At 39.9% G+C, this 16,237-nt stretch overlaps 1 protein-coding gene across 4 annotated transcripts in view; it reads right to left on the bottom strand.

Moving 5' to 3' along the window:
- Nucleotides 1-1,890: 1,890 nt before the first annotated feature.
- MAP2K5 (mitogen-activated protein kinase kinase 5) overlaps nt 1,891-16,237 on the bottom strand; it is a 297,906-nt gene continuing 283,559 nt past the window's right edge. For 3 of the 4 annotated variants that reach the window (XM_074234472.1, XM_074234473.1, XM_074234475.1), the window contains one exon: nt 1,891-4,054. In XM_074234472.1, coding sequence (XP_074090573.1) covers nt 3,950-4,054 — 105 coding nt within the window. In that variant the 3' untranslated portion in view covers nt 1,891-3,949. Of the gene's footprint in view, nt 4,055-10,391; nt 13,468-16,237 lie in introns of those variants that run through there. The other variant, XM_074234474.1, reaches the window with a different exon arrangement.

Raw genomic sequence — 16,237 nt, 5'->3', positions numbered from 1 at the left:
TCCCCATCCCAAGGACTTTTCATCCTCCCTCTGCCAATGAATTTCATCTCATTAAATTCAGACCAGTGCTCTAGCCTAGCAAGACTCTTTTGCATCCTAAATTTCTCATCTGCAGATGTGATGAACATGCTATCTATATCTTTATTTGTCATTGATAAAAATGTTAAATAGCACAGGGCTAACTACACATCCCTGGAGTATTCTGTTGGATACCTTCTGTCACACTGACACTGAATCATTAACAACTACTCGAGTCCAGTGATCCAACCAGTTCTCAATCCATTGATTTCACATTTCTCCATCTTCCCCAGGAAAATGATATACATTATCAATAGCTCTGTTAAAATCTAGGTAAACTATATCTATAACATTCTCCTTATCTACTAGTTTAGCAATCCTGTCAAAATAGGAAATGAGGTTAGTCTGTCATGACATGCTCTTTTAAAAGAATTTTCATTTTCTGTTATTCTGTATTTGACAGATGTAATCAAATAGAGCATTTTCATAGACACTGAAAAGACAATAAGGATTGTACATATAACCATGATTCTCTATTATACTCAGCTTACATTTTTATAAAGACAAATAAATTGAACATGTTAGTTTCAAAGCTGTCCTATTTGTCTGTTTTCTTCTGAACCTTTGTTTTCTTTAGGACATTAAAAAAATGCTACAATGATTCTCTTTTCTTTTTCTGTTTTTTAGGGAGGATATACAACATCCCTACAACTTCTGTCCCTCCAAGATCCTCTACACAAATTAAAAACATTAAAACAACAACCTTCTTTGGTATCCAATATGCATAATCAAGCAATACAATAAATCCACATGTCAGAATGAAAATGTATATCCCAGTCTGTCCCCTGAATCCCTCCCCCCCTGTTAGTTGATGGCAACATTCTTCATTATTTTTTTTAGGGTTTTTTTTTTTTGCAAGGCAATGGGGTTAAGTGACTTGCCCAAGGCCACACATCTAGGTAATTATTAAGTGTCTGAGACTGGATCTGAACCCAGGTACTCCTGACTCCAGGGCTGGTGCTTTATCCACTGCGCCACCTAGCTGCCCCCTTCTTCATTATTTTTTAATTTTTTTTGCAAGATAATGGGGTTAAGTGACTTGCCCAGGGTCACACAGCTAGTAATTATTAAGTGTCAAATTTGAACTCAGGTCCTCCTGAATCCAGGGCCAGTGCCCTATCCACTGTGCCACCTAACTGCCCCCCAAACATTCTTTAGTGGTGGCAGGACCTATTCTAAATGAGATCATACCAGCTAGCTCTTTGTAATCACTGTTTCTCTTTCTGGTTGTTTGCCAATCATCTCTTTAATTATTCCAGAATATTCCTAGGAAACTAAATCAAACTCATGGTCTATAGTTTGTAGACTTTTCTTTCCTGTTTTGAAAATTGAGACATTTGTCATTCTCCAAACTTGTTCCAAATGCTACTGATGATTTTCAGCTTTTTCAGGACCTGAGGATGTAGTTTTCTCTTGGACCAATTAACTTGATTTTATCACGTGCAGCTAGTGCTCCCTTACTATCTCTTTACTTATAGATATCAACTTCCAGTCATTTCCTCCTCTCCTCCCCCCATCATTTTTTTTTTTTTTAGATTTTTGCAAGGTAAATGGGGTTAAGTGGCTTGCCCATGGCCACACAGCTAGGTAATTATTAAGTGTCTGAGACCAGATTTGAACCCAGGTACTCCTGACTCCAAGGCCGGTGCTTTATCCACTACGCCACCTAGCCGCCCCCATCATTTTTAATATAAAGAGAAAACAGAAATAAAGAACTGAATCAGTTTTGCCTTCTATTTTGCTATCTATTATTGTCTCATTCACCTCAAATAAAGGTCCTAGCCTTTTTTTTTGTTTCTCTGCCCCCCCCCATATAGTTAAACAAATAAGCCAGCCTTTTGTTGTCTTTTGTTTCTCTCAGTGTCTTGGATTATTAAGAGTTTCCCCACTCTTAACACTATTTTGATAGGACTATGCTATATATACTCTTGGTCTTCTTCTGTAACCTGGTCTTTCTTCCATCTTTTGTACATTTCTTTTTTTCCCTAAGCTCCTAGATTGTTGGATTTCTTGTGCATCTACACTTGTCTCTTCAAACAAATCCTATTTTTTTCCCTTCCCCAATGGAATTGTTTCCATTTTGTGTCTTCAGAATTTCATTTTTGAACATATTCCATCCTTCCTGGACTGTCTTTTCTGAAGCATGAGACTAAAGCTGTGCTTCTTCTTAACCTTAAGAAATCCCATCAAATCTCAGCATGCTAGAGATTGAATTTTCCTCCTTACATTAGGAACTCAAGTCCCTCTTTGGGACATTTGTGTGTAGACATTTCAGAAGATTGATTTTTTTTCTTTACTGGTTCCTTTCTAGGATTTTATCACCCATAAATTTTTGAATGTTTCAGTTGCTTTTCTTCCTTCTTTGTGGCTTTAAATCAAGGGTTCTTAACCTTTCTTGGGACATAGATTCCTTTGATGATCTAGTGAAGGCTATGGATCTCATCTCAGAATGCTATTAAATATTTGTGTATTTATATAGATATATATCTTTATGTTATTGCTCAGTATTTTAGTTATATCAGATTCTTTATGATTTCATAGACTTTAGCCTGCTAATACTGTCCATAGGGTTTTCTTCACAAAGATACCTGGAGTGGTTTGCCATTTCTTTCTCTAGTCTATATTGCATATATCTGTGTCTATATGTGTTTATTCACATAAATACACACATACACATGTATACATGCATATGTATGGATATATTTATATATATGCACATATTTAGGGCAAAATCTAGTAAGGAGTCAGTAGAAAATTGAAAAGTTGATACTGAATACAGCTGCATGCTTTAGTAGGAAGAATAGATAAAAATCAAAAGGCTTGGCCAGCTTTGCTAACCTTTGCAAACTAACTCTGGTGACTATGAGCAAATCACTTCTCCCAGGCTTTCTTTCCTCTTCTGCCAAATGCTGGGTAGAACTAGGTAAATCTCTATCTCAATCAACCTATCCAACTGCACCCAGACCATGTTTTGTATCCCATCTGGTCATTTTCCAGGACACCAGATTCTCCCGAACTTCTGTTTCAGGGCAAGCTGAATTTACTCTTCTGAAGTCTCTGAATCATCAAATCAATACTACCATTGCAAATGGAAAATGGTAACTGGAAATATGGCAAACTACCCACGGTCTCTCTGGGTACTTAGACCAAAGCTCCCTTCTTTGTCTACCACTTCTGTAGAATATAAACTCTATGAGGACAGGAATGGTCTCACTCTTGTGTGTGCACATGCATCTAATATACTTGGTCCAGAATAATCCTGTGGACTGGATTGATTAATCTCAAGTCCTTTTCAGGCCTCTCCCATTCTAAGTGTTCTCAGATGCCCAGCCTCATCTATGCTTGGGAGAGAAGACACAACAAAACTTAAATGAGGTGGTTAGATAGTTGTAATGCTTTTATTGTCCTTATATGACACACTGAAGCTTTCCTCTTCCTGGGAGTTCCAATGCTTTCCCCTCCCCCACCCCCATACCTTTTGCATTTTTAAAAAAATACGATAAAGCCAAGAAATATCAGAAAAGGCCATAAAGGAAACAGGAGTATCCAGGCTCCCCGGGGCCATTACTTTGTCATTTACGTGATAGCAAAAGATTCACGATCAGTAATTTCATAGGGCTGAACCGGACACATTGGGCCGCCCAAACGGCTGACCTCTGGCTGTAGGTGGTGTCCCTGAAGGTTAGTGAGACAGCAGAGAAGGCCACAGGGAAGTCTGACGAATTCTCTCTGACTTGGAGGTACAGATGCTCACCAAGGTTCTTCTGGTGTTCAGAAACAATGCTGTGTAGTGAACATAATGATGATCCAGGTTGCAGGCTTGTTTTTTTAAAAAATCAGTGGCAGGATTTCCTTTCTGGGATATCCTTGTTCATTGAGGCCCCTGCTGGGTCCGTCTCTCCTCTAGCATCCTGCACACCCACATGGAGACCACTTCAGCATTCCCATCATTGTACTGCATGATAAATGGGTGTCCCTAAAGGTAGGCAACAGAAGCAGATTTATTAGTAATAATATTCATCCTAATAAAAACCCCATGAAAGTACCATTCTAACATTACTTAAGTGTAAGTTCAAGCTCTGGCCCAGTCCAACCAAAGAGGAAAAGTCTATCTCAGCATGTCCTGTAATAAATGACTTCATATTGATGTTGAAAAAGAAAGTGCTTTGCAAACCTTAAACATAGGGAAAAACTGGGTTTATATCAGAGGACATGAATTTTTTGTTATCCAAGAACAAGTCTAGTTTTTAAAGAGAATCATCTTCAAGGGAGGGGGCTTCCTGGTGATGGGTTCTGTGGCCACATGAACCCAGGAGAGAGTCCTGCCAATAATCAATCAACTGAGTTACAAATGAATGGGAGAAAGAGATCCCACAGCAATGAAATCAGCTAACAAAAATCCAAAGTGAGATTTGAGCCCAGATCTCGATTCCAATTCTATTGCCTTTTTTGGAACCATCTTGTTTAATGTATGACTCCCCCTTCACTTAGTCCTTGGAAAAACATTGTTTTATGTTATTAGTTATCTTTTCAGGTATCTCTGACCTGTCTCCCCTAGTGGATTGTATGCTCCCTGAGGACAGGGATCGTGTCTAATTTTTTTTTTTAACACCTACAATGATTCCTACCAGGAGGATTCAATAAATATATAAAAATGTTTTTTATTGAGATCTTGTTTTTATATAACATTTATTTTCTAATAGACTTCCTCTATGCCAGTGAGTCATCTTTTTGGAAAAAAAATCAAAGAGAAAAAATTCAGTTCATCAAAACTAACCAAGATATCAACTGAATCAGTATAAGCAAAATCACCACAACCACAGAACCCCACATCTACAAAGGAGGGAGAAAGGGGTTCATTATGTTGTTCTTCAAAGCCAAGGTAACCCAATTCATCTTTAATAACTAGAACCCAAGTCTCCTGAATTCTAGTCTAATGCTCTGCTAGGAGACACAAAAATCATCTGGTCACACAATTCATGTCAGCAACTTGAGCCCTCCCCTTTTCCACTAAAACCATCCTAAAAATAAATCAGAATCTGGTTAGCTCACTTTCTTTGGAAGTGTTTCTGGAACAAATGCAAACACATTATGGGAAAGACCATATTGATGTGTTTGTTTCTATTTCCATAGAGTAGTTACCAGAGCTTGTGAATGAAAATTTTTGCTGCATCCTCCTGCTACTGTACAGCTTACTCTCAAGCTGTACAGTTTGATTTAAGAGTGATGGGCACATTTCCAGGCTTAGTCTTCCATCTGTTTTTATCCTCTGTCTCTCTCTCTGTGTATAACCTATTTATACATGCATGTAAAACAGACACACAGACTCTGCTATCTTTAGTTACCCCCCCATATGTAAGACATATACCCTCAATCTTCAAGCCCCTCAGGATTTCCTAAGGAGTCTTATGGAAAATAGGAAGAGCCATCAGCATAGCTTCATTTAAAAATCAGGTGAAAGAGAAAACTGAAAAAAAAAAAGTTTTCCTGAACTCACAATCTTCATCTCTTTAAGGACAGTTATGTTTTTGTTTCTTTGATTAAGACATGTGATATTTTTCTCCATCAAAGATCCTAGAGTTTGGTGAGGTAAGAATCAATTGTAGTGAGCAGGTAGAGAATAGCTAATTCAAGGGAGGGGTAAATGGAAGGTGTTCCTGGGGCCTACTGAGAAGACTGGTGGAGGGCAAACATGACTGGTTAGTTTTTTCAATTTCCTTTCTCCCCTACCAACTGTCCCTCTGTTGGCTCTACAACCTTCTCTTCTTCCTCCAGGTTTCCAATCCCAGACCCTACCCTTTCCAACCTTTTCTCACTCCTGTCCCACCTCTCCCTTCTGTTCCCCTTTCTTCTCTCCTGCAATCTTCTTTCCCTTAGCCTCTTCCCTGCCCTCTCAACTTCTTTCATTTCCCTTCTTTTTTGGCCTCCTCCCCCATGTCTGAAATGCCATTTCCACCCCCTCCCACAAAAATCCTATCCTTTCTAGCAGAAGGATGAAATCAGGGAGCCCTATGAGTCTGTTTATGCTGATCTGAACTAGGTGTCAGCCCTGCCAGTGTCCTAAACTGCTCTTTCAATACACCTCAGCCATGACCTGCAGGCCCCCAGGGGACAGTCAGACCAATTACAGCAGATTGCAAGGAGCTTCAGTGAGATGAGATCATCACATTCGTTTTCAATTGTGCCTAAAATGGATCTGAACCCAGAGTTCCAAAGGTGAAAGGCTATGGCATCTTTCCAGCATGTCACCCAGCAGTTGAAAACCTTAATGACTGAGAGTGGTGGGTGGGGGGAGGGGAGAGAGAGAGAGAGAGAGAGAGAGAGAGAGAGAGAGAGAGAGAGAGAGAGAGAGAGAGAGAGAGAGAGAGAGAGAACGGAGGGATTCATTTAGAAATGAGAGCTCTAGGCTAGAGGAAAAGGCAAGGCAAGAAGTAGTTGGATAAAGATTAGTGAATAGACTAGAATGCCTCACCTGAGATGTAAGTCAAAGACATCTTCCAGAGACACAGGTGAACAGAGATTTGAAATAATAATCTGGCAATCCTACAAAGACTTCAAGGTCAAATCCTCCCTAAGGCAATGGAGATGGGTGTGGTGTTAACTATGAGGCTGGAAGAAGGTGTGAATTTCTCAGAGTCTGCTATGAAGTAAGGTTCTTCCCCCTAGATGTAGGATTATACTTGTCTAAATTCATTCATTCATTCAAGGAAAATAAGTGTTAAAAAGAAGTAATTCCTTATTAATGATGCCTCAGATTTATAAAGGCAAAGCATATGTTTCCTCCTCTGTATTTCCACTACCAACAGACCTCCATGGCAGTAGCCTGGTCAATCAGAGGAGACTGCTAACAGGTCTTCCCATCTCCTCTATCCTCTTCCATTGCTGCTGCCAAATAATTTTCTTATACCTAGATCTTGGTCATTTTATTCTTTACCCCTAACCCTTCACTTGTCAGTTAGGAACCAGTATTTATTAAGTACTTTCAAATAAACATTTCATTAGTCCTTCACTATAATGTTTTTGTACTTCATTCTCAAAGAAGACCATGACTTCAGGGAGGTGATGCCATGACAAGCACATGAATTGGAGTGAGAGGATGCTGTGTTAAGTTACCAGTCTCACTTTCTCCTCCAGAACCATATGGGTCCAGTGGCTAGATATGAATCAGGACAACTGGAGATGGCCCTGGATGTGGGGCAATCAGGGTGAAGTGACTTGTCCAAGGTCATATAGTTTGTAGCCAGTGCTCTATCCACTGCTTTATCCGCCTAGCTGCTCCCATATACAAATAAAGACTAATTTCCCTTAGTGAATGATGACTTCTATTCTTGGTCTATATAGAGCCCTTTGATCTGTAACTGATATGCTTATTATGAATGTTATATAAGAGTCCTATCTCACTTATTAAGATTAAAGGTAAGGACTATCTTACTTGTATCTCATTCAGTACTAAGCAATTTGCTGCAAAGAGCAGTGATTTAGTGTAATTCAGGAGAGTTAAGTGACCTTGTGTTTTATGTGCATTCATTCATTTTTAGTTGGACTTGCTGTTTAATTTTATATTTTTGTTGACATCTTTTGCTTTCGGATAACCTTCATTTCCAAATACCTCCCTATCTAGAGTCATTCCTTGAAACAAACAATAAAAAAGGAGAAAAATGTCAGCAAAACTAGCCAAATGAGTATTACCTTTTCTGCTCTAGTCTCTTTTTCAGTTAAACACTGGGACATTAAATTATTTTCATTCAGTTTTGTTGCTGCTGTTTTTTATTTCCATTTATTTTGTCGCAGTCATTCCTGAATACTGTTCGCCTCCTTACTTCATTCTGTATCATATAAATCTTCCCATCCTTCTCTGAATTATTATTTTTTTTGCAAGGTAATGGGGTTAAGTGGTTTGCCCAAGGCCACACAGCTAGGTGACTATTAAGTGTTTGAGGCTAGATTTGAACTCAGGTTCTCCTGACTCCAGAGTCGGTGCTCTATCCACTGTGCCACCTAGCTGCCCTGCTTCTCTGAGTTCTTCACCTTCTTTCTTGTTATAGCATAATAATATTCCATTATATTCCACAATTTGATTGCCATTCTCAGAATTGATAGCACATGCTTTATTTCCAATTCTTTGTTGTCACAAAAGTGTTGCTATCATTTATTCATATAAAATACATGTGTCAAGGTTTTTATTATGGCTGAGATTCTTCATGAATCTTCTTTTTAGGTTTTTGCAAGGCAAATGGGGTTAAGTAGCTTGCCCAAGGCCACACAGCTAGGAAATTATTAAGTGTCTGAGATCGGATTTGAACCCAGGTACTCCTGACTCCAGGGCAAGTGCTTTATCCACTACGCCACCTAGCTGCCCCCATTCTGTGATTTTAGCACACAGAAGTACATACATGGTTCTTGAACTCCCCCCACCTACCTTCTTCTCAATGCAGTGCATTGATTCTGTTGCCCTATGAGTAGAATGCACTTTCTTCCAATTTCCTTCCAAATCCCTCCCATCCTAATCTTCACTTGCTGAGATCCTATTATATCTGAAGATTTGGTTCCAATGTCACCTCCTCTATGAAGTCTTCCCTGATCTCAACCAGAAGTTATCACTCATAGCACTTGGTATGGATCTGTGCTTCACCCTTATATGACTTGTTTTATAGTATTTGCAGAGTCTTATTACCTTCACTAAACTGTAAGTTCTATGTTTGATTCTATTTATCTTTGATTCTTCCCTAAGTGTCCTGAGCTTCATAAATACAACATGGTATAGCAGAAAGAGCACTAAACAGATTCAGAAAGAAAATCTGGGTTTAAAATCTACCTTCCAGCTGTGTGTCTTTGGTCATGGGCCACAGTTTTTTCATTTATAAAATAAGGGGGTTGGCCTAAATAACCTCTATGTTCCTTTCTAGCTGTATGGGTCAAGTACTAAAGGTATGCTAAATTTGAGTTTTATCCAGTCTTCTGAATATTTTCTCCTTTTACTTATTTTGACCAACCTCTTGCTATTTTCTCAATCTCCCACTGGGAGCAAGAAAATCCTCCCTGAAATACATGAAGCTAAGTTACTTTTTCAACTTGCTAGGAAAGGAGTGACCTCTTGCCTTTCTAAGTGAACAATGGGAAGCTGCTTGCCTGAGCCAGTATGTCAACTCTTTGCTTTCTCCTCCCCCATGGAAAGCCTGGGGTAATAGCACTATCCAAAAATACTGGATGACTTTGGTTTCCATATGCTCCATCTCTGTAATCATCTGTTCAGGAACAATTGGACCAGAACTGCAGGAGAGGGAGGGCTGAGATGTCCGTTTACTTTGTCGAGAAGGAACAGCAGGGGCCCTCTTTGCCACCTGAGTCCAGGTACTAGGAGGCAAGGAGGAAAGGCATTCCTGTACTGCTTCCTATTTTACTTCTGCCCCTTCCCTCCCCAGCTCTTCCCTAGACCCCTCATTGTTGCCTTAAACATTTCAGCCCTAGGCTTCACTGAAATCAATAGTGAGTCAGAATTGTGAGTCTCAGGTGGGGTGGAGCTTGATTCAGGAGCAAATATAAATTTAAAAAATTGCTGGTGGGTCTTATGTTACTCAAACAATCTGTATTTGGACATTGGATACCATATCCTCACAACAACTTTGGGAAGTGGGTACTGTTTTTCTCTCCGTTTTACAGTTGAGAAAACTGAGTTAGGAGAAGTTAAATGACTTGCCCAGGGTCACACAGTTAAGTGTCTGTGTCCAGACAAAAGACTCCAAGGCTGTCTCTATCCAATGCACTACTTTGCTGGGCTTGTACAAATTGGGTCACTTTTTAAATGAACTAGAAAGAGTTAATGAAAGAAATTGTAGTAAATCCTTGGGTAAAGTGAAGCCTTTGCTAAATTTAAGTGAGCTTTTTCCAGTCTTCTGGATATTTTCTCCTTTTACTTACTCTGAACACCCTCTTGCTATTTTTTAAAATTTCCTATTTTTTTTTTTTAGGTTTTTTGTAAGGCAAATGGGGTTAAGTGGCTTGCCCAAGGCTACACAGCTAGTTAATTATGAAGTGTCTGAGACCGGATTTGAACCCAGGTACTCCTGACTCCAGGGTGGGTGCTCTATCCACTGTGCCACCTAGCCACCCCCCAGGGGAATATTCTTGTTCTCAATAGATTTTAGGGGCAGCCAGGTGGTGCAGTGGATAGAGCACCGGCCCTGGAGTCAGGAGTACCTGGGTTCAAATCCAGTCTCAGACACTTCATAATTACCTAGCTGTGTGGCCTTGGGCAAGCCACTTAACCCCATTTGCCTTGCAAAAAAAAAACTACAAAAAAAAATATTCCCCCAGAAATATAATGGAGCTAAGTTTGCTCTTTTACCTAAGCATCCTTTAGGGATCTACACTCTGCTAGGAAAATCCCAAGTATAACATGGGGAAGGTGGGGTCCAATGTGAAGGATCATAGCTCTAGAGCCTGAATAGCCCCTCAGAGGTTATCTGCTCCCACCCCCTTATTTGACAGATGGGAAAACTGAGGCCCAGAGAAGTTAAATGAGGGAAGAAAAGGGAATAAACATTTATATTGTATTATGTATTAGGCCTGTGCTATCAAGTGCTTTGTGTACACATTTTCTTGTTTAATTCTCACAACCCTCTGACGTAGCTGCTGGTATCAAATACATTTTACAGATGGGGAATCTGGGGCAAGTAAAAGTTAAGCATCTTGCCCAGGATCACACAATGAAGTAAGAGTCTGAAGTCACATTTGAACTCAGGTCTTCTGACTTCCAGGACCTGTGTTCTGTGTCAATTAGACACTTCAGGTTAAATGACTTCCCCAAGGTCATACAGGTCATATCAGGGATGGCATCTGAACCAAGGTGACCTGACTCCAAAGCCAGAAATCTGTCCAAGATAAGGGCCTTTGAATGTATGTAAAGTTTACTAGACTTTCATTCCCCAGTCTTGGGTTCAAATTCCTGTGTTCAGAAAATCAGTGACTTTGGCCAAATCATTTTTTCTTTGATATAATTATTGCTACATTGTTCTGTACTTTTTAAAAAAGGTTTTTGTAAGGCAAATGGGGTTAAGTGGCTTACCCAAGTCCACACAGCTAGGTAATTATTAAGTGTCTGAGACAGGATTTGAACCCAGGTACTCTTTGACTCCAGGGCTGGTGCTTATTAACTACGCCACCTAGCCGCCCCTCTGTGTACTGTCTTATTTTCACATTTTCAGTATCTTGTTTCTATAGCTAGACTGAGGAAGACATAGTCTGTTAAGAACTGGGTCTATCTCTGTATCTAGCATATAGTAGAGCTCTGTAAACACCTGATGACTGATTTTCCTCAAAAAAAGTCTACAGTTTTTTACCTGTCTTTTCTTAGATGCTGTCCAAGGTGTGTTCTCTAGAGTCTCCCATCTTTTATGATGGTGGTAGTGGTGGTGGGGGATAATGGATTTGGATTCAGGAAGATCTGTGTTTGAGTCCTTCTGACTCTGGGCAAGATACATCTTCTCCAAACCTTAGCTTCCTTATTTACAAAATGACAGCAGTGGCCCTGATGGCCTCCAAAGTCCCTTCCTTCCACTCTATTCCTCTCATCCTACAGTGGACCTTCTGTCTCATTCTAGACACATAAAATGGAAGAAAGGCTGTTGGTCTTCAGAAATCCTCATTTAATACACATAATAAAATAGTGACTAACAGTCTGGTTTCCAGGCAAATTCTGGGTAGGAAATAAGAGACAGAAAATTAAAAAAAAAAGATAGGGAGAGCTGGTCCCTATTTTATGGACTTTATGTAAATCAGAAGTGAATTAATTTATCACCTTCAAGAGTTTCCCCTTTTCAAAGTATTATCTTAATGAAGTAGTTTCCCATATCTATTTGGACTGAGTAAGCCTCTGGAGAGAACTAATTGATAGTAGTTGAAATGCCTGGTCATTTCAGTGATCTGGCCATACTCCCTGTTGGTCCCTTTTCCCCCTTCCCCTACTTTCTATTCTCCTTTTGTGTATAGTTTCTACCCCTACCCCTGCACAGTTCCCCCATCACATTCTAAGCTTCCTGAGGGCAGGGACTGTTTTTCTTTTTATTAATTGTATTACTATTATTGTTGTTTGTGCTTACTTCTTGAAGACCTTGATATTAGGAAGGTGATACCATAACTTGAAAGTGAATTGGATTTGGTGGGGTGGGGACTGTGCAGTCATCAGCCTCACTTTCTCCTCTAGAGTCATTTGGGTTCAGAGGCTAGATATAGACCAGGATGACTAGAAATGGTCCAAGATGCAGTAGACCTTTGACAAACTCCTAAGGATAAGGCAGAATCATGTAGATGTGGATGAATGGATGGAAAGATGGACGATATCATGGTCTTTTACCTCCTGCCTCTGATCTTTGCTCCTGGATTCAAACTCAGGCCCCAGACTTGATAGACCCCCCCCCCCCCTTTGACCCATTTTTAATTGGCCTAGGAGTCAATAAGACCTGGGTTCAAATCTCATTTTTGATGTTTCTTGCCTGTGTGACCCTGGGCAAGTCACTTGCATTGAATTAAAAGTACTCAGCACAGTGCTTGGTGCTTAGTAGGCACTTTAAATGTTTATTGTATTGGAAATAAGTTATGTATTGATGTTGTGTTAACACGAAGTCTCCAAATATCCCGTGTCCTCTAGGATAAAATGTAAACTCCTTAGTCTGGTTTTTAAAACTCTATACAGTGTGGCTTGTTTCCTTTCCAGTCTTATTTCACATTATCTCCTTTCTTAAACTCTGCATTCCAGTAAAGCTGAACTGTTAGTGGCTCCATGAGCTGGAAACTCTTTGCTCTCCTTGGTTGTTCCCCATGCTTGCCATGCACTCCATCCTTCTCTTGTCTTTTGTAATCTTGACCTTTCCCCCTTCAAAATTCAGATAAATTGTTACCCCCTTCACTTGTGTATTTGTGGTTCAAATCTGAACTCAGACACTTCCTAGAAGTGTGCCCCTGGGCAAGTCACTTAACCTTGTTTTTCCTTGGTTTCCTCATCTGTAAAATGTACTGGAGAAGGAAATGGCAAATCTTGCCAGTATCTCTGCCAAGAAAATGCCAAAAAGGAACATGAAAAATTGGACACAGTGGAAATGACTGAACAACAACAACAGCATTTGTTGAACTGATTAAAAGTAAAGGATTAAGTATGCTGAGCAAAAGTAGTGAGGAAGATGCTTGCTCTGGAGAACAGCCTCACCCTTAGTGAGAGTGAATCCGTAGCCAGATAATAAGAGATTGTCGTGGGGCAGCTAGGTGGCATAGTGGATAAAGCACCAGCCTTGGAGTCAGGAGTACCTGGGTTCAAATCCGGTCTCAGACACTTAATAATTACCTAGCTGTGTGGCCTTGGGCAAGCCACTTAACCCCATTTGCCTTGCGAAAAACCTAAAAAAAAAAAAAAAAGATTGTCCTGAGAATGTTCAATGGAAGTAAACCAACTTCTTATTGAAACTTTTTTTTTCTTAAAGGCTTACTTTTTGGTTTCTCTTTGTCATGGCATCCAACAAAAGGGGAATTTTTGTGGTTACAAGTCCAATGAACAAAATTGAAGACATTGGAACTATATGACTTGGTGAACTCTCCAAAAGAAATACAAGAACTCAAACACATTAGCTTAGCAGAGTGTAGTAGGAGTCCTGGATTTCAAGTTAATATTTTAGCTTGGTTGTTATATGTGAGGCCTTGGGAAAGTCACTTAATCATTCTAGACCTCTGTTTCCTCATCTGTAACAAAAAGGTTAGATTATCTCTAAGCTTCCTTCCAAATAGTTTGAACCAATGACCTCATCACCACCACCATCATCTCCATCACAGAACGGTTAAAGATACACTTACAGACACATACACCCACACCCCTTTCTTTCTAAGAGCTTAAATCCCCCCCCTTTTTTCCAGTTCTCATTTTAACATGAAGAAGCAGGATAAATAGATATTACTTTCTGAATTACTTGAATGGAAAACCCAAGTTCCCATGAAGATATGAACAAAGATGCTGGGGGCCTGGTCCTATCACCAAGAGAAAAATCAAGTTGGTATAATTTCTATTTTGAGCACAGTATTCTGCACAAAATTGTCACTTGATAAATATTTGCCAAGTGGATGAATAAGTCAGGAAGGTATAGGAACCCAATTAAGGGAAATGAGAAAAATCGAGAATTCACAAAAAAAGTCATTAAGCCACTTTGGACCATTCTGCAGGTACCTGCTCCCCTGATGCCCCAGATCAATCTTAAGGGATACTAGGATTCAAGGACACTGAGTCAGGCAAATCCTATTATGGCAAGAAACCAGATGGAGAGAAGCAAAGCACCTGCATGTTCAACCTGTGAGGGACGTCTGCAAAGCCACTTCTGGAGCTATCCAGAAAGGGAAATGGGGTGAGATGCTCCCCTCGGTAGCACTTACTTCCCATGTTCTCATACCCTATTCCGAGCCTGGGTGAACGTTTTATCTCTTTGGCAGAGGAATCAGGGTCGGTAAGAGCTAAAGTAACCCCAGCGAGCTCAGAGGAACAATGGGGACATTAATGTTGCTCTTAACCGTGAAGCTGGGATATTGATATTACACTTGTAAAAAGCAATTTTTAGCCCTTGTGAAAGGCACCGTCTGACTGCCCAGACACCGAGGTCCTTTATTCATCATACAGAGAGCACATTAATAGCCATGTATGCAAAGGAGCAGCCAAGCAAGTGGCAAGATGAAGCTGCTGAATAATCATGCTAACCTCATCAACAGGCAGTGGGAGCCCACTCTCATTTCCTTTATTCTCACAGGGCTAATTCCAACAATTAAACCGGTGAGGGTTGAAGTATTATGGTCCACAAACTTCTCAACAGAAGATGGAGGCATAATAAAGGGAAAAGGACATGATTGCAAAAGGTAAGATGGGTCCAAAAGTGGGACACGACAGTGGGGAGGAGGGGAGAAAGAAAGTCACCTGGAGCCTGACATGGACCAGATTTGGAAATAAATAAATTACCTGAATGAGATGAAGGGAATTGATGAAAACTTAGTAATTCATGAAAAGAAATCATCATTGGTCCAATCTAGGCCCTTCTTCACCTGGACCTTAATGTCCAGACGATTTCTGTTGATTCTTACTTTACATACCTGTGTAACTATGTCCCAATTCTTTCTCACTCATTTAACTGTGATGAAATTCATTACAGATGGATTGAATAGAGTCTTATTACACCAAGACCTCAGTGGTACTTGTATTTCCTTCTCAAATTGAGAGGTCAACTCACTTTCTCCATTTCTCCCCTTCCTCCCCTAGATTCCCCCAAGATGACTGCGAAAGTCTTTCAAGGTTGGATCTTCTATTGCCATTTTCAGTGAATATCTGGACTTAGAAAGTATCTGAATTTAGAAACTGAGAAAAAAGGGATTCCTCTGTTGGGAGTCATCACCAATCCTTCCAGACATCCAATTTTACAACCCTGGTGTTATCTTTGATTTCTTCCTCTCCCTCAATAACCAATAAAGTTGTCAAATCTTATTCTCTCACCACAACACTATTCAATCTATCTCTTGTCTCTTCACTCACATATCCCTCTACCCTATTCGGGTCCTTATCTCTCCTCACCTAAACCATTGCGACAGCTTTCTTTCTTGCTGGTCTGTTTCTCTCTACATGGGTTGCCAAATCTATATGTCCAAGACAGAGAAATTTGACCATGTCACTCGCCTATTGAAAAATTTTCAGTGGTATTTGATGATAAAACAAAAAAAAAACCCTTTAACTTGACATTTTTCATGAATTCTACATCCCATCCACAATGACCTCATGTCTGGAATGAACTCATTCCTTCCCTTTCCCCTAGAGTACAATCTCTAATTTCCTTCAAACATCAGATGCCACCTTTTTTTGTGATGGCTGATCCCCTTAGCTGTAATTGCTGTGCCCTCTCTCTTTACATTATTTTCTATTCACTTATTTGTGTATATATACCTGCATGTTTGTTTACAAATATTACCACACCTTTGTCTGATCCTTAATTAAAATTTTTAATGAACAAAAACTGGTGCTCTCCTCATCCCAGAAAACAAAACCTTTGCAAACAATATTTAAAGACAAGTAAACACACTTCTGCATTTCTCTCTGCCTACTTATTTTTATTCTTCATTTCAGGTCCCAGATGAATTCTTCTTGGTC

Source organism: Macrotis lagotis, chromosome 4 (assembly GCF_037893015.1).
Source record: "Macrotis lagotis isolate mMagLag1 chromosome 4, bilby.v1.9.chrom.fasta, whole genome shotgun sequence".
NCBI lineage: Eukaryota > Metazoa > Chordata > Mammalia > Peramelemorphia > Peramelidae > Macrotis > Macrotis lagotis.
Note: the sequence above shows the minus strand (reverse complement) of the source record. Positions and strands in the feature narration are given on the sequence as shown.